At 37.4% G+C, this 25,919-nt stretch overlaps 3 protein-coding genes across 3 annotated transcripts; 2 read left to right on the top strand and 1 right to left on the bottom strand.

Moving 5' to 3' along the window:
• The first annotated feature begins 1,138 nt into the window (after positions 1-1,138).
• LOC129281516 (somatostatin receptor type 5-like) lies at positions 1,139-2,609 on the top strand. The gene has a single exon (XM_054917446.2). The coding sequence runs from the start codon at positions 1,156-1,158 to the stop codon at positions 2,416-2,418; it is 1,263 nt and encodes a 420-aa protein (XP_054773421.2). The 5' UTR covers positions 1,139-1,155; the 3' UTR covers positions 2,419-2,609.
• A 9,711-nt stretch (positions 2,610-12,320) lies between these two features.
• LOC129281510 (D(2) dopamine receptor A-like) lies at positions 12,321-13,236 on the top strand. The gene has a single exon (XM_054917442.2). The coding sequence runs from the start codon at positions 12,550-12,552 to the stop codon at positions 13,234-13,236; it is 687 nt and encodes a 228-aa protein (XP_054773417.2). The 5' UTR covers positions 12,321-12,549.
• Positions 13,237-24,458: 11,222 nt separating this feature from the next.
• Positions 24,459-24,851, bottom strand: LOC129281511 (sphingosine 1-phosphate receptor 3-like). Its single transcript, XM_054917443.2, has one exon. It carries the CDS (start codon positions 24,849-24,851, stop codon positions 24,459-24,461), a length of 393 nt encoding a protein of 130 aa, XP_054773418.2.
• Positions 24,852-25,919: the final 1,068 nt, after the last annotated feature.

Here is a 25,919-nt window from a genome sequence, read left to right as displayed (position 1 = left end):
GGACCATTATTTCACCAACAAAGCCTGGAACAGCAAATAAAACATAGGTAGAATCGGCCATGCCACAGGAGGTATGACACAAGGGTAGCCATCTCATTTTTTCTCAATTGAATGAAAAATAATTTAAAAGAAATTAACATGTTCAAAATTTCATGCCGATCCTCAAGATCAGAAAACGCCCATTTTGAATCGTTCAAAATTTCATGCCGATCTTCCCGATCAGAAAACACCCATTTTTAATTGAATCGTGGGAAAACGTAAGCAACACGGCGCGCCGTCGTGGAATGAGCGTATAATCTGGGGGGCGTTTCATCAACATTTTCATCCGACAAGTTGTCAGGTCTGACAACTTTCCTTGATTATGATTGGCTGAGAGTCACTGTTTCCATAGTAACCGTCGGATAAAACAGTACTTGTTGGATAAAACGTCTGGTCTGACAAGTCCTTTCACGAAATGCCCCCCAGGTCTTTCCGGCATGGCGTACTATCGGCATATTGGAACAGGGTTATAATTATAGCCCCCGTTCGACTCTGCCGCTGTTGCTACGATAAGGATTTGAGAAACCTTTAGATCGGGTAGGATCGGGGATAAATGAGTCACTTTACTGGGGTCAACGAAAAATAATTTGCAGTATCATAAGTTTTCCAAAGGAACGGGGGGGGGGGGGGTTCACTACGTCCGCGTGCCGCTTGTAAGTACGCCCGTAAAGACCTGTTTACGCTCATCATACGACTGCGCGCCGTGTTGCTTACGTTTTTCCCGCTTTCCCCACGATTCAATTTTGAACATGTTCAAAAATTTTTGCCGATCTCGCCGATCTGAATTTTATGCCCGCTGTTGCCCCGTCTTCACAACGTTCAACGACTCCTTTCCCGCCCTTCGCCGATCTTATAATCGGGATGGATCGGGGTTTCAGATCATGGTAGTGGAATAGTATCCTGCTCAATTCCCTTTAATAATGGAAAACGTTGAAAGAAAGTATTTTCAATATCATGTTATTTTTCGTTTTCCTGATAATAAGGCATTGTTTTGCGTTTTTGGTTTCATACTTTCCACACAGAAATGCAATTATTTAATAGTGTCTAGAAGCAGTGAATTTTATTGCAATTCTTGATTTGTCTTTTTTCCCAGGTAGTGCAACAGTAACACTTGTCATGTGGACTATGGAACTGTCTAAGTCTTTGTACCTACCGTGTCTATCTCTAAGCTTAGCCATGTTAGTGATGAATCCAGAAACGTCTAATGCTGTCTCCACGCCGTCCTCGACGCCGGGTATGGTCAAGTGGAATGTGGAGAGGTCGGGGACACCCACTGTCTCTTCTCAAGATCTTGATGTAACTGGAGGGTTCACACCAGATGTTGGCGATCATGACTACACGCAACAAGAAGAACTTGATGAAGAATGGTACATCACTACAATACACTCTGTTTCTGGTAGTACAGGTTTAGAAAATACAGGTCCGTGGTCTTGGTTTCCAGTTCGTTGGACATGGGCCGCAATTGGACAGCTGGTTGTTGGAGTCATCGGCATCATTGGAAACCTCTTGGTAATCACTGTTCTTTTTCAGCGGAGAGCTAATAGCCGATCTACTGATACTCTCATAGGCGCACTTGCTGTGGCGGATCTCCTGACTTCGGCTGGGTTGCTTCGATTTGCTATACCACATGCTAGAACCGTCCCGGTATCCTGGCTTGGACACATCTACTGCAGAATCATCTGGTCACCTCTCTACATGTGGGTGTGGGCCTACATGTCAGGATTCGTGCTGACTGCCATCTCTGTTGAGCGTTACATCGCGGTCACCCACCCGATCTACTTCAACAGGATCTTGACCAGACGGCGAGTATCTGAAGTGGTTGTCAGCATATGGATCTGCGCAGTAGTGGCCTGTATTCCTTCTGTCTTTATAACCGGTGTCGATCAGGTTAATCGTCGATGCATACTTAAGAGACTGTCACCTGATGTTCAGACGGTGTACGCTTTTTACGTGACAATTGTTCAGTTGTTCATACCAGCCATCATCATGGCCGTCACCCAAACCTTAATTGCCATCAAGCTCAATGCCCAGTCGAAGCGTTTTGAAGGTTCTAAGTCGTATCACCTTGCCGCCAGCAGGGCAGTCATCAAAATGATGCTCACTGTCATCATTGCCTATATTATTTGTTGGACACCAAATCGATTTCTCCTTTTAATCACAACGTTGTTCCGTATTCAAACCATGACGAAAAGAAGGATTTCCGAGGGCTTCGTTGTTCTAGCTGCCATCAATTCCAGCATCAATCCGCTCATCTACAGCATCCGTTACCAGGAGTTCCGCCAGGCCGTCAGGGATTTGTTCGTCGGCGGCAAAGTACGAGGTAAAGCGATGTTCGATACTGATATCAACACAGCCTCTACGAACGATGGTACTGCTTAGAATCGCACTCAATCGGCCTTTCACCCCTTTGTCTCATTTTACATCCTGTTGTGTCTTCAAAATTATTTAGTTTCAAATAGAAACATATTTTTGCTCGGTCGTTACGATCACTCGCGTACATCTAATAGTCCCTTCATTGCAATGCATTTTTAATTGGCGGATCCAGGAGAAGCTGAGTGATCATGGCCTCCTATTAACGGCCAAGGTGTGGGGGGGGGGGGGAGAAGTGGAAAGAAAACAAAAAGATAAGAGGAGGAAGAAAAGTGAATGAACTAAGGGAAGTGACAATTTTTAATAAAAACTTTTGATCAGTATATGAAATAGAAATCCGCTACCGCTTCGCGCTCGCACAATTTTCCTTAAAGGCGCATGTCCTGTTCAAAAGCATTAAATTTTATTTGAAATATATCGTTTTAAAGTTTACATAAAGAATGTATTTCTGCTCGTGCTTCGAGCTTTCATTATTTTGTTACGTGAGATAAAATCTCGTTCAGGATAGATTTAAATGTCCCATTTTCGCGTCAGCATATCACAAATTTTCACTCGCGCTATGTGCTGGCATTATTTGATTAGTGAGATACGTATCATATTACATGTAATTAATTTCGTGGAATTTAGTCACTAAAATGTCCTATTACAGGTCAGTGTCTCGAAAATTTATGCACATGATTCGCGCCCACATTATTTATTCACTTGGTGTGCATAATGTCATTATAGACTTAAACTTAAATGAAATGATAATTTAATTAATTGGATACATAATTTTGTGTACTGAAATTGAATATAATACGGATGAAGATGATGATGACAATGGTGAAGATGAAGGCGGTGGAGATGATGATAGCCGTGGTGGTGGCACTTGTGATGATTAAATCGAATGAGGAATTGTTTTATGATAAGTTGGAACATTGACACATAAATTTTACTTCAAATATTCTTATGATACTACCATGCATTTAGCGTTGGTCGAGTAAGGGAGGAACATTGTTTGAAAGATTGGGAGAGAGTTCTGAAGATTAGGAACATTGTGTCTTATGGATCTCTGCGCTATAAGCAGGGGCGGATCCAGGATTTTCCAAGAGGGGGGGGGGGGGGGGGCAATTTTTTCGGAGGAAAATTTGACAAGCCCCCCCAAAAAGGTTTTCAACCACAAATTAATGATATTTCGTGCCCGAAAAAAAATTGACAAGCAAGCAAAAAAAAAAAAAAAGGTTTTCAACCACAAATAAAGAAATAAAGGATATTTCTTAGCAAAAAAAAATTGACAAGCAAAAAAAAAAAGGTCTTTACCTCCGTTTTAATGGCATTTTTACATTAAAATTTTTTAATTTTGCTTTTCAAAGGGGGGGGGAGGGGCACATGCCCCCTGTGCCCCCCCCCCCCCTGGATCCGCGCCTGGCTATAAGCAATTTTGGTTTGACGAGATGAAAACTGAAAGATTCACGGCAGGATCTGAAGAAATAAATCTATTTATGGTATAAAAAATGGTAGAATGACGTTGGAATCATTTTATTCACTTGAACATAAGCAGTAATCGGTGAAGTGAATTCAAATCTGTCAAAGACTTTTAGAGTCTTTACTTTATTGAATAACGGATCTACGAGTCAGTACACATTCCAATTGCTTTTTGTGTTGAGTATATACTGTATTAACTTAAGTTTTTGCACACGTCACCCATAATTTCACTATGACGTATATAATTATGAGCAGGGCAGTTTGCAAAATTATGTGTTTTTTTTTTTAAATATACGCCTACGTTTCAAGATAGTTATATGCTCCTTCAAATTTCAATCATTTTCCGTCTGTTGTGACATAACAATTTTTGGGGGTCTGTTTTTCCTTTTCGAGACATGTTATCATCGATTGTTATATTGTAAGGATTGTTATATTGTAAGAAAATACAGCGATATGTCGTGTGAATTTGGGTGCTTTGTTTTTATCTATACATGTATAAAGAGAAAGTAATTACACTTAAACTACAATGATAGTTTTGACGATTCATTACTATTTTTTGCATTTACTAAAGTTTCTGAGCTATTGTGCGAACAACATATTTTTGAGTCATCGTGTGAATTTGAGTGCTTTGTTTTTATCTATACATGTATAAAGAGAAAGTAATTACACTTAAACCAAAATCATAGTTTTGACGATTCATTACTATTTTTTTGCATTTACTAAAGTTTCTGAGCTATTGTGCGAACAACATATTTTTGTGTCATCTGTAAATAATACAAATGATAGCAAAGTCGTTACACTGCAAAAACACCCGTGTTAATTTTACACCAGCCTGGTATCTATATCGCTCCACATGCAAGAGAGGAGTGTTGAAACAACACCAGTTAAGAATCAAACCTATATTAGTTTAACACGAATTGGTGTTGCCTAAAAAGTGCCAAATTGGTGTTAGCTTAACGCCAAACCGGTGTTAATTCAACACCTCTCTGGTGTTGAACGACATAGATACTAGGCTGGTGTTAAATTAACCCCGGCGTTTTTGGAGTGTACATTAGTTGCAATATATTAAGAAACTATGGTGATTACTAGATTAGGCCTAATATACCGGACATTCTACTTCGGTGTTGAATCTGTTGTGTTAGTTCAACACCCATGGATGTTAATACAACACTTTTTGAATTTTACTCTAACACTCAATATAGGGTGTGATTTTAACACCCCATGATCAATGTGTGGTTCTGTATATAGGGTCACCGACTGGTGTCAATTTTAACACAAAGAGTTAGTACACTGCAAATGTAACAATGGCATAATTTGGCAAATGGTAGTGATTGTTTACCTGATTGCCAAGAAATCAAGAATGCCTGTAAACAAGTAACAATAGGACCGACGGCTTAGGGCCCTCTCCGAGGTACTTGGTGATGAGGATTCAACTGCCCTACCAAAGGGCACTAGCGCACCACTTGGGAATCGAACCCGGGTCACTGGAATACGAAACCCCCACTCTACCGATTGAGCTATGGTAATAGTAATATTGATAGCAATAATAATATGCAACATTGATATAGCGATTAATTTTTATCATCTTAGCCCGATACGATACGCCATATCTGGCCCCTCAAAATTTTGGCTCTTTACCCTATTGGGCGGTTCTAGTAAATTTAAACTTCAAAGTTTCTTGTTATGTGTGACTATTGTTATGTTATAACTGTCGGATAAACAGAGAATTATCGGATGAAACATTTGGCACGTCTTGCTCCCATATATGAACCCTGCAGTGAATCATTGAAATACCGGGCATCGGTCTGCTGCCACCTATATTCAAAACGGAAGCAAAATATGTTAGATATAGGTGTCACACCTATAATTATTTCCCATCATTGGCGTACTGATGGGGAGTAGGTGGCAAAGGACTAGAAAAAAATCACAAATCACGATCAAGAAAAGGAGGGAGAAAAACAAAGAAAATGAATGAAAAGGGGGTAAAATATGATAATATTTTCTAAATATTACATCAAAGCCTATCATAAAATTCAATATTTGTATTGAAAAAAAAGGTGAAAAAAAATCACTGCTCTATTTTTTCTTTCTCGCACCTTTTTTAGAAGTTTTGCCCCACATTCAACATCTGGCCCAGTCAAAATTTTGGCTCATTACGCCCCTGTATAAAGGCCACCGCACAGTTTGCGATCCGATTTTGGGTTAAATCGCATTTTTCTCATTTTCTGAAAATGTGAATGGAACATATCATTTTATTTGAGGTTTAAAATTAATTGAAAGAATACTAATATAATCATTTTTAAAGATTGCAAGCCTTTGTTTCGGAGTAAAGGCCAAATTAGTTTCAAATCGTAGCCAATCGTACGATTGCTATGACGTCATTACGACTAGATATTAAATTCGCTTTTATTCTAAGAAGGATGATAGCATAGTTACAGATTTGAACATAGGTATTCGTACGATGATTTAGAACATTACACAGTAAGATATTCCAAGTCTCAATGTTAGCTTCAAACCCTACTACAGTTTATTCTGAAATCTTATGAAAAATCTTATGAAATAAGGATTAAGTTGAATGTTTACACCCAGTAGACAGAAAAATATATCTCACATTTCAAAACTGACCATCAATTGACACGTCGACCGCCTCACTTTGTTTGGAAATATAGCAACAGGATCTCTAAAATAACCCCAATTCTTTTGCCAGTCAATAATTAATTCCCGAACTTATTTCATCTCCATTCTGGTATAACGGAGAATGCCCTTCCTAGAACATGATGCATACACTATTAGCACCAAGCCATGGGAAGAGCATGCTCATATTCAATCATTTCAATGTACACTAACCAAGCTTAAACAACATCGTACGAATAAACAAAACTAACAATTCTCTGATCAATTGAATGAATTATTACAGCCGGCCCGTGCCCCCCACCCCCTTTCGAAAGTGAAGACCTTTTTTTTTTGCTTGTCAAATTTTTTCGTGGACGAAATCCCAATAAATTTTGGTTGAAACCCTTTTTTTTATGCTTGTCAAATTTATTTGTGGACGAAATCCCCTTAATTTTTGGTTGGTTGAAACCCCTTTTTTTCCTTGTCAAATGTGCCGCCCCCCCCCTTTCGAAAAGTCCTGGACCCGCCCCTGATTTGAACACATTCGATATTGTCCTCTATTAATGTGGGGGTTGGCTCCTCGTAAGAAATGTTCGACTATTTCTTAGTCATGTAGCAAAATACAAAATAAAATAGAGAGTAGGCCTATATGGCATCATACTCTCCCTCATTTGCACACCACCAATGCTGTGCATTAATCATGTTAATTGTCCTCTTTCCCATTCATTTTTTTACCCCGCGATTTCTCTATACGCTAATCTTGGGCTTTTCTTTATAATCTCTCCATGATTGCTAATTTCATAATTGTTTTAAGGAACCTGCAGACATTACAAGCTCTGCTTTTTTATGCAGGTTCATTCATATTTCACTTTTATTTACTGCCATTGACATAATCTTCTGTATTCTTTATGTTTCATAGATGCAGGCTATGTTACAATGGAAAACACTCCGTCCCTCGGATAGGACGTTAAATGGAGGCCCCGTGTAGAGGAGAGTAACCACCTTTGCACGTTAAGAACCCACTGCACTATTCGTATAAGAGTAGGGGGAAACCCCGGTGTAGTGGTCCACCTGCATTCCCCTAATCAGTTATATCGGGAGGAGAGACCTGCGGGTCATAGTGATTCAGTTCGCTTTTCGCCTCCCAGGCACAGGTGACGCCAAACAAATAACAATAATAATAATAATAATAATAATAATGTAATCAAATGTATTTCTTGTATTATGTTTAGTTACATATTTTATGAAGTATGAAATAGATTCAATTCAATTCATTTCAATGTATTTTCTGAAGCAAAGCCCCCCCCCCAAAAAAAAAAAAAAAAAAAAAAAAAACTACGATACGATTACGATTAAATTGTCATTTTGTTCACTTTTGTTTAATTTTATAAATTCATTCAAATCATAATGAAGCAAGATGCGGGTGGTTTTGACTTTCAAATATTACCAGGGTCACGTTTCACAGTTGTTCATAGGCATAAGTTACGCAAGATTTTATGCACGACTTTATTTGCGTAAGATGACTTCTTAATTTCTTGTGTACTAAATCATATTCTTGATTTTCATTAAATGACTCAAATTAAAATCGGATCTAGGTAAATCCAAATCGTGGTTGTAACAAGCATCTAGACGGGTAATTAAAGGTAATTAGTAAAGGTAATTAATTTTTGGTTGCAATCGACCTCACTCCCCCCCCCCCAAAAAAAAATAATAATAATAATGATAATGACAAAAAAAAATCCACCACCAAGGATAGAAAATGAAAAAAAAATGAAAGAAAGTTTCCAGCTGAAATGTTATTCTCTTTTTGTCAAAATATATTACAACAGTAGATTTTCATTTGGCAAATGTCAAATTGATGGCTTGCTCACTTAGCTCGTCGCAACTCTTTTATTTAAAAATGGAGGTTTTGTCCCATACGCCATGTTGTGGCCCTTCTAAATTTCTGGCTTATTACGCAACCGCTATGAGACAGTCTAGGTAAAAAAAAAACTGCCTCCCTTTGAATTTCAAATACTGTTCACTTCAACCACATTTTACGCGGCATGGGAATTATTCATTCAGAAAAATAAAATTACAAATGAGTGAAGAAATATGCACGCACAACATAAGAAAATAATAACGTTAGAAATAACAGACGCAGGATGAAAACACGTCAGTATTTACAAGGAGGAAATATTTTTGACATGAGATGGTATGAACTGATAAAAAAGGGCAAACAACCATTGTGCGAATAAAGGCCGAATGAAGTTAAGTAAAATTAAATTTCCTTTCATATAGAAAATAGATAGTAATAGCAATCAATGGACTCGGCATTAGAAAAAAAAGGTATAGTTGAATTTAAGTTCCCACTGTCCTCGAGAAAAATACTTAGAAACAGGCTGGAAGAGAGCGATAAAAATCATACAAAATGAAGATTTGTGTTGATTAAACATAAAGCAACGAAGAAGAGATAGAAGAAAAAGAACGAAACAAAAAAAGAGGTTGAATTGATGTTGCCTATCATTTTCTATTATTTACGCGGTTTCTTTGATTTCTTTCATTGAAGAAAATTTCCGCGTCTACCAACTTATTTACACTCAGTCATGCAATCGTAATTCATGGAAGAGGCCTAAGAAATAAAATATTTTTGTGCACACTTTTTTTTCCATACTTGATAAAATTTCATCAGAACAACCCTTCGTATATTTCTTAAAATATCAAGGGCATAAATTTGCAATGCAGCTGGAAATATGCCAAGCATTAATAATTCGTTAGAGATCTGCCAGAATAACATAAAAGCACTTCTTTCTCCGTACGATCAATTCATAGATGTTAAACAAAAAAGAATGCACATAAAAATTATTAAAAAAGGAATTTTAAAAGCATCTAAGGATATGACAGATTCAGAAACTTTCTTTATTTCCGAGATACCATCTTCCCTTCTGGGTTTTTATTTTCACTCGCTAGAAGCTGCTCTATTTTCTGCAAACTTCCTGGTAAGAGTTTCATAAAGCTGTTCTTAAGTTAAGAGCGACTTTAAGAACGACTGGTGATCCTGTCAGTGTGGTAAATTGGGGCGATTCCATACCATGATACGTGTCGTACGGGACATTTTGACAACAATTTCTAGTTTCCTAGCCGAATGCTTGAGCAATAAAATATTCTTTTTTGTCAATGATAAAGCTAGTGTGGTAGTCAGGTGAAAAACTAATAACCAACACACAAAAAAATGATCATGGGTAAATTTTAGGTGAAAATGTTGTGTGTCGAACGGGACGGAGAAATGTCCCGTACGACACGCAACATTTTAAGCTCTAATTCACCTATGGACAACATATTTTTGTTGGTTGTCAGTTTTGTGCATGTCTCCCCATGCAGTAGTACTTTAATATTACTAGTACCACAAAGCAAATTGAAGTTCTTCGTTCGTTTGGACAGCAGGTTGAAAAATGTTGTGAAAATGGTTGATTTTTTCTAGCATGGAATCGCCTATTGGTGATGGATTAGTACGTAAGAAAGGATCACCAGTCGTTAAAGTCGCTCTTAACTTAACGAACAGCTTTATGAAACGACCGACCCCCTGGTTTATCTAGGACCGGTTTCATAAAGACGGACAGCTATGGTAACTTCGTCACTATGGCAACTGCCATTGGGAACCTTGATTGTGGTTCGCTGCTGAGCCCTGTTACCATAGTAGTTGTCATGTCCTTCAACACAAAATGACTCAATGACCGTGCATCAATGCCAAGCGCATGCGCATTTACGTTAGTCAATCGAAAATGAGACGCATGATGTGGAATCGGGAAAAACCTTGACATTAGTAGGAAAAAATGCTCCCCAGAGATGATAAAAAGACGGACACATCGGCGAAGATGGGATTTTGACACTGAGGAAACCACCTTCGAATATTTCGGTTTTTTTTTTCTTAACCTCTCGACAACTTGATCCCTGTGATACACACACCGTAGGTAAGTTGCTTTTTCATTATTGTCAATTATCAATCTCAGTGTTATTTGGGATAACAAAAAGTAATGAAAACAATTACCCATTAAACATGTATGGATATTTCAAGTATATATCTATTTGAAAATGTGTGATATTATACATGTACAACAGCTTTGGCAACTCTTTTATTCAAATATTTTGTGAAAGAAATGGATGAAAAGTACAAGGTATAGGCATAGCTCAAATCAAGGTTCCCCAGAGCCATCTGCCCTTTTGGAAAAAATGGTGATGCCGAAAAATGTCTCTGCCGGGAATCGAACCCGGGCCCCAGCTTTGAACGCCGGTGCCTTAACCTCTAGAACATGGAGACGGGTTAGTGGCTAGGGCGACCCCGATCGATTGACCGTCAGATAGACAGATTTTTGACACTATACCAATTATTATTTCCTTTGTCGGGTGTAGGTGAGTATTGAACAATGACAAGCCGCCATGCCTCAGCTGGATCAAAGCTATTGCTTTGATACAGTTCACGTATGGGAGAAAGAATACAAATGTGTAAAAAGAGTTGCCAAAGCTGTTGTACAAGTCATGTATAATTTCACACATTTGTATACTTTCTCCCATACGTGTACTGTATCAAAGCTCCAGCTAAGAATTTTTCCTATCGATATAATTATCGAACCAAGAAGATAAAGTCAACGCAGTTTTTAATATAATAAGCAACCAATGAAATTTATGTAGTTCTTCTTAAGATCCTGTGAAAGTTTGAGATAGTCAACACCTGACTGCCAGTGATAGTCGTTATGATAAAACGAGATTAATTGGGTGTTGCAAGAAAGTAAATGCAATCAATTGCAAATAATTACGATGCAAATTTGAAATTGATAGATTCATTATTCCTATAACAAATCAGTTGAACTTTTTTGTTTCAAACAGCACACCAGCAATTGAGACCACATTATCAATTATTTTAGAGCCTTTTGTTGATGTTGGACCTAGTATTTACGTGCTTCCAACACTCCAATTCAGTGGTCGCTGAAACCGAAACTCAGTAGGATCGCAGTCGGATCGTGGAGTCCGCGCCGAACTCTACGAACAAACACATTGAGACAACCATTTGAGGCAACCTCGCCCTCTTTCAGTGCGGCCGAGTTATTTTGGCCCAGCAATTGATAAATTTTCACATAATTGTTTGTAACTCATCATAAAATGAGGAAGATAAGTTAACGAACTATTACCAAATAATTGATGTCAGACCAACGTTCCTATAGCTAAAAATTAGCCATAGAAAAAAATTGGCATAATTTACAAAACTGGGGTAGAAAGGGACCGCTGATTAATCTAATTCCTTTCAATTTTATTTTTCACCTTAAATTACAACGCTGCAATGCAATCGGTTCCTAGATTATTTTAAAAAGATGTTTTAAAAATGTTTAACTTCGACATTTCTCCTCTTTCTCGCTCTAATATATACAATAAACATATATATGCCAATCTATCTTTCTCTCACTCTCCCACTCTTAGGTTCTGCTTTGGTAACAGTTTGTTGGGATATTGGCAATGGATCTGACAAGGATGGTGCAACTGCTTTGTATTTTTCTCAACTTTACAATAGGCATATGTCTGGATCTGGAACCACCCGACATTGTTTCCATGACCATGATGACGTCCACTGCACTGGGCACGGTCACAGAGAGTTTAGGGTCTCGCGCCAACTCTTCGGAGGATCCTGATGCGACCAAAGGGTTCACGCTTGAAGATGACAACGAGGTTTTCGTAAGTGATCTGAATCAAATGCTGCTTGATGAACTTGACGAAGAAACAACGAGGAGTTCTGATTACGTCGGTGATAACGTCGTCAGGATTGCTGCATGGTCTTGGTTTCCGATTCGCTGGACATGGGTTGTGATCTCAGAACTAGTTGTTGGAGTCATCGGCATCATCGGAAACCTTTTGGTAATCACTGTTCTCTTTCAGCGGCGTGCTAAGAGCCGATCGACCGATACCCTCATAGGCGCACTTGCTGTGGCGGATCTCTTGACCTCGGTTGGACTACTTCGCTTTGCTGTACCGTACGCTAAAACAGTTCCTGTATCTTGGATCGGACAGGTCTACTGCAGAATGGTCTAGTTGCCAATGTACATGTGGGTGTGGGCCTATATGTCAGGGTTCGTGCTGACTGCCATCTCTGTTGAGCGCTACATCGCGGTCACGCACCCGATCTACTTCAACAGGATCTTGACCAGACGGCGAGTATCAGAGGTGGTTGTCAGTTTATGGATCTTATCTATGTTGGTCTGCATCCCTTCTGCCTTTGTAACTGATGTGGACAAAGTCAATCGCCGATGCATAATTAGGAGATCGCCTGTCTTTAAGAAGGCATTCGCTTTCTATGCTACAATCGTCCAGTTGGTCATTCCGGCAGTCATCATGGTCGTAACTCAAACCCTAATCGCCATCAAGCTCAAAGCCCAGTCAATGCGCTTCGAATGTTCTAAATCGTACCATGTCGCCGCCAGCAGAGCAGTCATCAAGATGATGTTCATCGTTATCATTGCGTACATTGTTTGTTGGACACCCAACCGCTTCTTTCTGTTGATCACAACCTTGTTCCGTATTCAGTCAAAAACCTCAAGTCGGATTTCCCAGGGCTTCGTTGTTCTTGCTGCCGTCAACTCCAGCATCAACCCCATCATCTATAGCATCCGTTACCAGGAGTTCCGCAAGGCTGTCAAGGTACTGTTTGCAGGAGGGAAGGTTCGAAGTAAAGCGATGTTCGATACTGACATCAATACAGACTCCACGAGTGATGGGACTGTTTAAAACTGTTACATCACCACTGTGGCGGATCAAGTGTTCTGGGGGGGGGGGGGGCCGAAACAAGGAGCCAACTTTCATTCAAAATTTTCCGAAAAGCACAGATAATAAAAATGAAGTAAAAGGTCACGACACTTTTCAGTGATATTTTTTTCTCGACAGACCAAGGATGTCATTAGTGCAATCAACATTCCTATCCCCTAACGACAGGGATTCCAAATTTTTCTTTCACCCACTGTTCGCTTGAACTATTTGCCCTTTCCAACATATTTTCCTGGGGGGGGGGGGGGGGCTGGATCCGTTACGTCATCACGTATGTAAGGCATTCAAGACTATCATATTTTACTGAAAACTATTACGGAAAAAGAGATGTGTCCATTGGAACCTAGAAACATGTCTATCGAAAACTTTGTTGGAAATAATCCCACAGTGTTATTTGTAGTTATATGAATAGAGAAAGGTCAAGTCGTGATAAATGCATGATCATTGAAAGCGGCTGGAAATGAAAACTTATATAAAGTAACAGAGTTGCACAAAGACGAAAACAAAGAGTGGTATATAGAACGGGGACTACTAGAAAAGACAAGGAAGAAAAACACAGCAGACCCGGTTATTATTGTTATTAAAGTTAAAAATTCATCAGAGGGGAAAAGTATGTTTTGCCGTATGCTATTAACTATATAGTTGTGGAGGTTGTGGTCCAGTGGATTAGTCTTCTGACTTTGAAACAGAGGGTCGTGGGTTCGAATCCCAGCCATGGCGTAATTTCCTTCAGCAAGAAATTCATCCACATTGTGCTGCACTCAACCCAGGTGAGGTGAATGGGTACCCGGCAGGATTATATTCATTATTATTATTATTATTAATTCCTTGAATGCATGAGCGCTGAAAGGCAGCTCGAGCTAAAGCCAGGGTAATAATAATAATAACATCGCGCCTCGGAATAGAATATTTCTAGATAGATGGCGCTATATGCCTATTATTATTATAGTAGTCGGGTAAGTCGCAAGGTCATCTGCGGCTGTAAATATGAATAATGTATATGTAACACATAATTTGTTGTGGACGGACGGGCAGGCATAGCGAGGGGAGAGAGCACCCGGCAGACGAGGGGAAGCTCTTTAAAAAAGAAGCAAATTTGAAAGAGGTATGTGATTCATAATGAGGTTTCCCTGAATACCAGATGCCCAAAACTCCACTCTGACCGTCTTAAAAATAGGCCTATACTGTACATGTAGTATACACACGTGAATAAATACATATTGTGTATTGGGCCTCTAAGTATAACAGTGTTTGAACCACTGACAGAGTCACCCTGGTAAAATAAGACGTAATAAATGAATAAATAATACATTAAACATTTGTTTACGCCTAGGTTCTACAGGTTGCAATAGTGTCTTAAGGAACAAATTAGACATTTTTCAAATCAAATGTGGATATCCTTTTAGTATTACATTCTAAATGTAAAAGAGCTATATGATAATAATCCCTACCCTGATAGCAAAAACTGGGTAAAAACGTCTTATTTAAGTCATTTTACGACGTGTATCACGTCATATTGACGTCGTAAAAAGACGTCTTAAAGACGAGTATTTGCACCGACGTACGTCGTCATATTGACGTATAATGACGTGATTATGACGTCGTTAATAGTAGACTATGACGTCTTTATGACGTCTTTGCAACGTATTCATAACCATAATCACACTTCTCTCAGAGTGAGATGAGGGACCAGTCATTTGGAGTAGCATTTACATTTTTTGAGAGTGCATTATAGCTCCTTCTGGAGTGAACAGTGTATATTTTTACAGATTTTCACTCCAGAAGGAGCTATAATGCCCTCTCAAAAGATGCAAAGCCCACTCCAAAATGATTGGTCCCTCCTCTCATTCCGAGAGGAGCATGATTAGGGACCAGATTAGCTTTGGGGGCTTTTAGAGTGCATGCCTACATGTTATTTAAGATATTGCAGAAATCCCAGTCTAATTTATCGGCGTCGAGTGGACACGCTCCTGAAGATTATGAAGACAAGAAAAAATAAAAGCCGACCAAGTGCTTTATCACATTCAGTCCGTTGGCCATTTCCCACTATTCGAATCAAATCAAATGTTTTTGTGGGTGTTGACTCCCCCCTTAAACAAACAACAAACTTTTGTCGCGCGCATGTTTGTAGAGGTAAAGATAAATTGCCCCTACTTGAAATCAATTTTACAATAGGTCTGAAAAAGTTTAATTAATTCTACAAGAATGCTCAGGAATTAAAAAAAAATAATGGAAAGCACTCCAGTATACTTCAGTTCGAATTCACCATAGTATGGTATCCTGCAGACTGTTCAGGGCCGTAGCCAGGATTTTCTATGATGGGGTTCCGAATGATAAAGAGTGAACCCTTTCTAGTTCATGATCAGTTCTGTTACTCCCCTGGGCAGATCAAGCTTTCTTCAATATGGGGGATGACTTCATCTACATTTTCCCGGATCGGCCGCTTAAATAAATCATGCGAGGGCAAGATAAAATTGTTGGATATTTTATGCATTCAGACCTGAAAAATTTAACGCTCAGAATATTTTTTGTAATATGGTGACGAAGATTTATGCGTGGCTGATTTGTGAAGGGCTTTTGACGAAAGATTCTGTGCGTTATAGAAATCGTCTGCAAAGTGATTGCTAAAATGTAATAATTTACCGCCCTTGACGATCTTCAGGGAGACTGACTTGGCTTGGTTGTGTTGGCGTGCTGTGATGGTTCAGTGTCATGCTCGGTTGGTTTTCTTGGGTTCTTCGTCTGTACTTTGAGATTATTCCAGACCTTTAGTTGAATGACCTCTGACTGGCTGTTGGTGATAACTATATTTTTTCCCCTGAAGATAAAGATGCGGAGCCTACTCTTTCTCTCTCTCTATATATATATAAGTATATGTGTATTATTTGTATATTATGTTTCTGAAACACTTGTGAAAAAAACGTATGTTCATGTTTCTAAAAATATATATACATGTATATATATATATATCTGTATATATATATATATATATATATACAGAGAGAGAGAGAGAAAGAAATGAATGAAGAGAACAGTGGTAGGCGTAGCTTAAATCATCAGTTTCCCAAAGATGAATATACCCTTGTTCTCTTCATTCATTTCTTCCACAACATAATTATTTAAATAAAAGAGTTGCCAAAGCTGTTGTACATGTATTTCTCACACGCGCACACAAACACACACATATGTATATATATGTGTGTTTCAAAGACAATCTTCCGTAATCACCATGCACGCACATCGTATAATGCAGTGACATCACCAATACTAGTGATGCAGCCTTTATAGGCATAATTTTCATTTTCACTTTCATTATTATCAATTCTATGGCATCTCATCTAATTATCGATTAATCGCGGAGTATCGATTATTTGAAAAACATTTGAAAAACATTCAAATTATAAAAACCTCAGCGCGCACTGGTTACCTAGTTTCCTGCGCCCAGTATGTGCGTGTTTGGTGTAACGCGCTTCGCGCGATCGCGACATGCATTGTTCAATGGTATTGAAAAGTTTTATCAGTTGCCTGAAGATCGCACCTCACTTAGGTTGCGTGAAACTCAGAGTTGCAATTAAATTTGATGAACCTCCAGTCAACCTTGTGAACTTGTGTTTATTATTCAAAGCTCTTCCTGTGAAGGACATCGAGCACTCTATACAAGGATAGAATTCCCGAAGTATATATATATATATATATATATACAGTGCGTATCAAAAAAAAGTTTACACTTAGAAAAAATCCTGTAAAATAATACTTTTGTAATATCCTGAAGATTTTTCCACATTTTAAAATTGGTACAGGTCCATTTAAGCAAATGACGATATAAATGTCGAAAAATATTTCCGCTTGAGTGAGCACCACTTACTTTTGAAAAGTTAGTGAAAAATCATTTGCGTAGAACTTTGAAATAGTTATGCGAATAAAAGTAGACCCTAATCATGAAGAACACGTGTATTTTAGCTAGTAAAATTGATTTGAAGATATATTTTACCTTTTTAAACTTGTTTCCTTGCCCAAAACACTTCAGAGAGTGCATTGCGCCCCATCCACTCCCCACACACCGAGGCCATCGTGAGGATATTTGCCTTACACTGAGCTGTGATTTACATGAAATGGCTTGGGCTTGATTTTTATTTTGTTAATCATTGTCAAGCTTGGGAAAAGTGTGGAGAAACAAGTATTACATTAAAAATGAAATGTAAACCCACTTTAAATGATAAAAACATAGTGAAAAATGCTGGATATGTCTGCTATTAACTTTTGTTCAGATTCAGTTATGTCCTCAGATCCAGCTGGCACAAAAAGGGTAAGGTTTGTGCTTACTAAGTGTTGAAATTTCAATTTGGGTGGCAAAATTGTTACAAAATGCTTGAATGTATCAATTTATGTCAATTGACTAAAAGTGCAAGGGAAATGTATGAGAAATGTTTCGCAGGGTAAGTTTGATTTCGTCCTTTCCCCTTGACATAGCGTGAAAACAAGCATTTCTGCGCAAACAGATTTCTGCGAGCTTTACAAAAATGGACAGTGCTCACTCAAGTGTAACATTCTGTCATAACTTCTACTTTCATTGGATAGATGAGACCCAAACCCAAGAATATATGTGAAAAAATTACCCACATGTTGTATATTTTTAAATTCCCAGGGCTTTTTCAAAGTGTAAACTTTTTTTGACACGCACTGTATATATATATATATATATATATATATATATGTATATATATATGTTATAAAAATCTCTACAATTATATACTGCCTCCTGCACAAAATGGCTGAAATATATGACTTAACAATATACATGGGTACACAAATATATATATAAAAAAAGACCTGATGAATTATAGATTCCCCAAATCGTATATTGGTACAAACCATGCATGGCCCTGGGAAGCGGGGGTGCATATATTTTCCCAGGGATGCTGCGTGTATTATTTTCCTTAGGCAACACCCCCCCCGGAATTCTGGTAGGTGTGTAAAATCTGAGAAATGTATGGAAAATGATCAACATTTTTTGTTGAAACCCTTTTATTTTTGCTCGTCAAATTACCTGGGAAAAAACCGACTTACATTTTGGAGGGGAAACCTTTTTTTTTTTTTTTTTACCTCAGCATCCCCGCTCAATAAATCATCCCCAGGGCCCTGAAACCATGACAACATCAGTTGACTGGTCAGAATAATAGAGGGGAAATTAGGGCCAAAGAGCTCTTCACTCTCGCTTCATGATCATTCCGAGTTATGTTTTGCTTCATCCTGAGCCTTGACTCGGAATTTACATGTAGGGCCTATCATATCAAGATTTAAGAATCAAAATAATTACGGCGAGCGAAATCAAGAAAATAAAAAAGAATCGTGACTCGGTAACTACCATCGTGTGAACTCACAAAGGTTAGTTTAATTATCTTCTGTGTCGTGATTTCGCTATTTTTTTGTGTTCTTACAATAAAACAACCGAGGTCATGAGGACAAATTTTCCACTTTTTAAACTAATTTTGTGCATAATCTTGAAAACAATTATCAGAAGTTCTTTACATCCGTCAATGTCTGCAATGCACACCCTTCCATATTTGTGTTGGGGTGGGGGGGGGGGATAAATCCCTGTACTTTATCACATCTCGGATGGAGAATTTTATCACAAACTATTTATTTTTCTTCTTCCAGTAGCGTACATACTAGTATATAATTCATATTGATATTATTTTTACATTTAATCCACATTTGTATTGTTTCAACATTAATCCATAAATTTATTATCCATATCTCATAATTATCCATATTTCTTTTGTTTATAATTGGATTGATTTTTAGAATCGTATTGAAATTAATTATTTCTATTGGTTAGAATAATAGGGGTTATTATGACGCTATATGTGCCCCTATACTTCCTTTCTACATTTCCATCATAATTATCTTCATCATTCTCTGCCACCACCACCTGTGCAACACAACCTCTACCACCACCACCACCTCCATCACCACCACCACCATCACCATCACCACCTCCCTCACCACCATCACCACCTCCACCGCCATCACCACCACCACAAACTCTATACCACCACCACCATTACCACCACCACCATCACCACCATCATCATCACCACCTCCATCACCACAACCACCAACTCTATACCACCACGACCATTACCACCATTACCACCATCACCACCACCTCCATACCACCATCTCCACCACCACCACCACCATCACCACCATCACCACCTCCATCACCACAACCACCATCATCACCACCACCATCATCACCTCCATCACCATCACCACCTCCATCATCATCACCACCGCCATCATCATGATCTCCATCATCATCTTTATCATCATGATCATCATTATCGCAAACAAGCATGTCTGACAATTCTTCAAATCAAGCAAATATTTTATATACACATAAAGTTTGAATACGGTGCAGGTTTTTTTTTTATTGTGAGAGGTTAATTTTTACACAACATTGCAAACAATGTACTGTAACCCTAACCCTAAACTTTATCGGTACAAATCCTTCCACTTGTTCACGTATAAATTTCTATTTGTTTGTTATCCTATCCTATTCCAATTTTTTGTACTACTTTTTTAATCCCTCTTGAAAGTTGATTCGTATTCGTATTATCATGTTTGTATTTATTTTAATTTTATGTATGATTTTGTAACGCATTCGCTGAATAACAACACAACGGCTGATATCGAGAGCGTTTAAACAGTGTTTTGAATACATAGGATAAACAACAAACATCGCACTAATAATGACATTACTAGCTTCAGGGGCAATTTTCTTATACTTACATTTTGCTCTTTACCGAATCACCTCCTTTGTTTCTTCGAATCACCTTATAACTAAGTTGATATACACGACTGTTGAAACATTCTTTTTTAGACCACAAAAATATACACAAACAGCTAATATTGACAAAACATTAATGAATAATAATAATAGTACTAGTAATAATAATAATGACAATAGATAATCATAATAATAATAATGATGATAACAATAATAATGATAATAATGATGATAATAATAATATTAACAATTTCTATTTACCCAGGGTAGCCACGTCAGTTCTGATGAACCGATCTCCCAGCGGTCCCTGCATAACAATGTTAATACCATTCTATTTGTCGAGCGCCTGACAAGAAGGCGGAAAGTCCCATTTTTAATGTTTGGGGGCTGACTCGACCGGGAATCGAACCTACGACCTCTCAATCATATACGCTCTACCACTGACCCACCAAGTCCGTAAGAACATAACCAAGAGTCCCATCTGACATGGATCATAAGATAGAAAACTTTCACTAATCAGCCCCGTGAGGATACTGTAAAAACGATATTTAAAAATGTAAACACGCTGTTATAGCCCGTCATTCTAACAACTATTGTTTAAAGTTTCTAAAAGGTAATTTGAAATGAAATTCAAACAATCATTTAAAACTTAAAAAGGAAAGAAAACCTGTTGTTAGAGTGACGGGCTTGAATAGCGTGCATAAAAACTCTTAACAGCGTTTTTCAAATATTTTTTGGGGGATGTGTATGTGTAAGTATTCTTTGTCAGCCATTTTGTTTATTGCTATGTGATGGTGAAAAACATAATTATGATTAAATCCGAGGAGTCGCCCCCTGTCAAAGGAGGGGGGGGGATACATTTCCCCCACCATCCCCGCCCCCCCCCCCAATAAAAAATAGGAAAAGGTGCGAAGAAAAACCTTCTTTGGAAAGAATGGTATATTATCTGTTTTCCGTGTTCGAAAACTCTCTCAATGATAGATATGTTGTAGCTTGGCGCAGGCAAAAAAGGAAATTTATGTGAAAAATCCAAAGCCATGAAGCAAGTATTCTTCCTGTGCCCGTGGTTAACACTCATATTAATACTCAAAGGAAATGTTGTTTTGATTAATGTCAATTCGGATCGGAACAGTTTACATTTAAGTGTACTGAATTGAGATTCAATACAGTCCTGGGGTGGTATTCTGAAAACGTTCTTATCTTTGTTCTTATCTTTGTTCTTATCTCAATGAGATAAGAAGACGCTAAAATCATTGCAAATCGGTATTCTGAAAATCTTCTTAACGCGTTCTTATCTCTGTAAGGACTGCCTCCTTCTTTTCTTCAATACGCCCATTTTTAAGATATTACCAATAAAAATGCGCTTTATATTGGCAGTTTAACCAATAAAAGCGTTCCTTATGTGAAGAGAATATCATGGGCGCTGCGCGTGCACTGTTTCTTGCGCACTGCGCGAAATAGGCATTTTATACGCAATGACTGATTATTATTTCGAGACACGTGCACAAAATAAAGAAAGACAGAAAGTAAAGAAAAAAGGTAAAGAAAGCAGTTACGAATAAGAATAAAACAGGAAGAAAGAAGTAAAGTAAGTAGGTAAGTAAGAAGACAGAAAAGGGTCAGAATGAAGCAGAAATTTAAAAAAATAAAAGGATCAATGCAGAAAACAATGAAAGAAAGAAAAGGTAAACGAAAGAAAGCAAGCAAAAGGAACTTTAAAGAAAATTTTAAAAATGAAAAGAAATAAAAAGGAAAGAATACAAGAAAAAAAAGGAGGAATACATAGAATGATAATCAATGATAAAAAGAGGAATATAAAATTGAAGGAGAAATAAATAAGGAATAGGAAAAAAAACTTAAAGGGGAAAAAACGAAAAAGTACAAAATAAACAGATTAAAAGGGATAAAATGAAGGAATAAAGAACCAAAAAAAGTTAGAAAAAACGAATGAAAGAAAGTAAAAAAAGGAAGGAATAAAAATATGTAAAAAGTGAACGAAGAGAGAAAAAGGGAAAATGAAACAAAGAAAGAGATGGAGAGAAAGAAAGAGATAAGAGAGGGAAGATAAAAGATGAAAGGAAAAGTAAAGCAAAATTGAAAACTAAATAAAGATAAAAAGAAAGGAAAATTCAAAGAAGGAAAGAAAAAGAAAGGGAAAATAAAAAGGCAGGAAAAATGAAGAATGAATGAAAAAACGAAGAAAGATTAATGGAAAGAAAAAAGTGAAGTATAATTTACCCTAAAAAATGAAGAAATAAAAAGATTACAAAAATAAATAAAGTGAAGGAAGAAAGGAAAAAAAAACAGAAAGAAAGAGAGAAAAGGTGAAAGAAAAAAAAATTTAGTAAAGAAAAAAAGGAAAAAAATCAGAAAGGGAAAATAAAAAAGGAAGGACCCCTCGGTAGACCAGCAGCACCATGATTGATGTTGCTGAGCAGGGCCATCCTCCCGTTTTTCATTTATCAATTCACATGTATAATTTTATATGTATTGTTATTTGTTTTTAACGGAAATAAATTCAATTAAAAAAGAAGAAAAAGAAAGAATAAATAAAATAACGCAAAAAAAAATAAGGAAGAAGTTAAAAGATTCAAAAGAATAAAACAAAATGAAGAATGAAAGAAATGAAAAAAGACAAACAGATAGAAAGGAAGAAAAAGCGAAAAGCAATAGGCCTAAATGAAATAAAGAAAGACAGAACGAAAGGAAGGACGAAAGAAAGAAATAAAGAAAAAAGAAAGAAAGAAAAAGGGATAGAAAAAAGAGACAGGCAAAATAAAGGGTGAATGAAAAAAAGGTTGGGAGGAATACTTGTTACAACCAGTGGCCATCGATTTTTAGCAAGAAAGAAGGCGGACAGCGTAAGATGTGATAACCCTCTAGCTATCTTAAATATTATCATAAATATCGTAAAGAGATAAGAAAGAAAAAAGATAAGAACGTTTTCAGAATACCACTTATCTTTATTTTGTTCTTATCTTTTAGCGCGCTTTTGTATCATATGCGCGAATTATAAATTTACGCGCTCAGCATCGATGGAAAGCAAGATAAGAAAAAGATAAGAACAAAAGATAAGAAAAAGATAAGAACGTTTTCAGAATACCAATTTGAGAACGTGACGTAGATAAGAACAAAATTAAGATAAGAACGTTTTCAGAATACCGCCCCTGATCAATAACTGTACAAAGAACAAAGAAATAAGTGTTTTGATATTCAACAGATAGAGTGAATTGCTCAACAATAGCCAGATTAGCGAGATAATATATATGAACAGACGTGTTTTTCACGACTGTTTCAGAAACGGATTTTGAATTCTCTTTTTTGTCACATCATGGGCACTGACGAAGAGTGTGACTTTACCTTTCATTTTTGAGAGCTATGCTCCTTTTAAAATCTACGATTTTATTTCTACGGCATTTACCAAACCATTTATGATTATATATATATATATATATATATATATATATATCCACACAACACCAAATTGTGATCATGTCTTTATAACACTTTGAATTAGCAAATTATCAATAATTGTGGTGCTCTATTAGATATTATTTACAAACTATTTTGTGCCCACCGGCGAATATGGGGGGGGGGGGCAGAATGAAAATCAAAATGTGTAATGTAAAAATGGCATTAAAATAGAAGTGTGCCCCTCGTTTTTTCTTTTTTTATTGCTTGTCAAATTTTTTCGGGGACGAAATATCCTTAATTTTTGGTTAAAACCTTTGTTTTGTTTTTGTTTTTTTGCTTGTCAATTTTTTCCTCGGAAAAATGTGCCCCCCCCCCCTTTGGGAAATCCTGGATCCGCCCATGTTCGTGACGAAATTCGTTGAGCAGAAATAGCATGTTTGACAAAAAAAAAATCAAAATCTGCTACCAAGCGAAGCGATCGATATTTTTTATGTGACCCTTTTGATACAAAAATCAAATCTTATGATAGATTTGACATAATATTTAGTAAATATCATATTACTCCCTTTTCCTTTCCTTTTCCCTTTTTCTTTTCTTGGTCGTAAAACTTTGTGAGGATTGCAGTAAACTGGGGCATAGATTGCTTAAAATCTATCTGTACGACAGAGAAACCCTGGATAATAAACATAGATTTTAAGCAATCTATGCCCCAGTTTATAGCAATCAAATCCATGCTTTTCTTTCCTTCACTCTACTAGCTAGTATAAGAGTCAAACTATGCCATTCATCCTACATAAAATTATACTGGTACAATTCGAGATAGGGTTAAACTTGATTACTGAAAGTTGGAATTTTCAAAGAAGTCCAGGTGCATTTCGACGGGTCGGGGTGTACTTGAAGTATGCCCAAGGGAATCGCATTTGCATTTTTTACCCTAAAATTACCGTGTTTTAGTGCAAAGGGATTTGTTGCATTGGTTTTAAGCAGTACCGTTATCCTTAGATTTAGTTTTGTCGCTAGTTTCAAACATCGCCTTGCTTTGGCCTTTCTGTCCGGTGAACAATTCCTTTACGGCCTTGCGGAAGTCCTCGTAACGGATGCTATAGATGATTGGGTTGATGCTGGAGTTGACAGCAGCAAGGATGAAGAAGGCCTCGGAAATCTGACTTTTCACCTCGGTCCGAATACGGAGAAGCCTAGTTAGCAAGAAGAGCAATCGATTCGGCGTCCAACAGGCCACGTATGCGATGATGACGACGAGCATCATTTTGATGATGGCTCTACTAGCGGCGAGGTGATACGATTTAGAACCTTCAAAGCGCTTTGACTGGTTCTTGAGCTTGATGGCGATTAAGGTTTGAGTAACGGCCATGATGGTTGCTGGTATGAACAGCTGAATGGATGTAACGTAGACGCCGTAAGCTGTCTGAATTGCAGGTGACCTTAAACTTTGTGCAATGGTGCATCGATGACGGACATTGTCCACTTCGATTACAAAGAAAGAAGGGACGGTGGCTATTACTGCGCAGATCCAAGCTGCCCCCCCCCCCCCTGGCGGAGCTCACCGGGAAAATAAAAAAAACGGGAAAAAGAAAAAAGGGAGGGAGAAAGGGAAAGCGAAAGGAAAGAAAAGAAAAAGGGGGAAAGGGGATGGGGAAAGGAAAAGGGAAAAGAAAGCTAAGAAAAAACATAAAAAAGGGAAAATGGAAAGATAACGGGAAAAGGAAGGAAAAGAGAACAAGTGAGAAAGAACAATTCGCCCCGATATAATACATTATCATGATTAGTAAGACAGGGAAATAAATTAAAGATGACAAAAAGGCAAACAAAAGCGGGAAATAAAGGCAGAATGGAATTAGCCAAAATCTAAATTGGAAAATAAAGAATAGGGACAAGATAACGTACACTACCGGGCTGCCGAGGATTGAGATAACGAGCGGGAAGAAAGATGGATGGTATATATATATATTTTTTTTATTTATTGATATATTCATATTCCACAATCATCAAAGTACATTTATAATAAATCATTTTAACACTGAAAAAAATGCATAACACACAGGATTGAAACGTAGCAATGAAATGAAAAAAGTGGAGGGGCCTACTAAAAAGCAAAGCTTGTAAAATGTAGACCCCCTATCAAAATTTTATACAAGGGTAATATGATATAAGTAGAGTAAAATAATCAGCAAAATTCTATAAAATTATATATAAACACTGTAACACAAATGTATTTACACTATATACAAAATTAAATATTGACTTTAAAATAATCAATACTACCGTGGGTAAGTATGAGGTTCACAAAATGTTTGATTGAATCAATAAGAATTCAGAATAAATTTTTTGATGAGTAATTTAAATCGGTTTAGATTAGCTTTCTTAGCATAATGTCGTATGAAAGTCTATCATAAACTTGCTAAATCTCCAAAGGCTCTGT

This window comes from Lytechinus pictus, chromosome 18 (assembly GCF_037042905.1).
Source record: "Lytechinus pictus isolate F3 Inbred chromosome 18, Lp3.0, whole genome shotgun sequence".
NCBI classification, from domain to species: Eukaryota; Metazoa; Echinodermata; class Echinoidea; order Temnopleuroida; family Toxopneustidae; genus Lytechinus; species Lytechinus pictus.
Note: the sequence above shows the minus strand (reverse complement) of the source record. Positions and strands in the feature narration are given on the sequence as shown.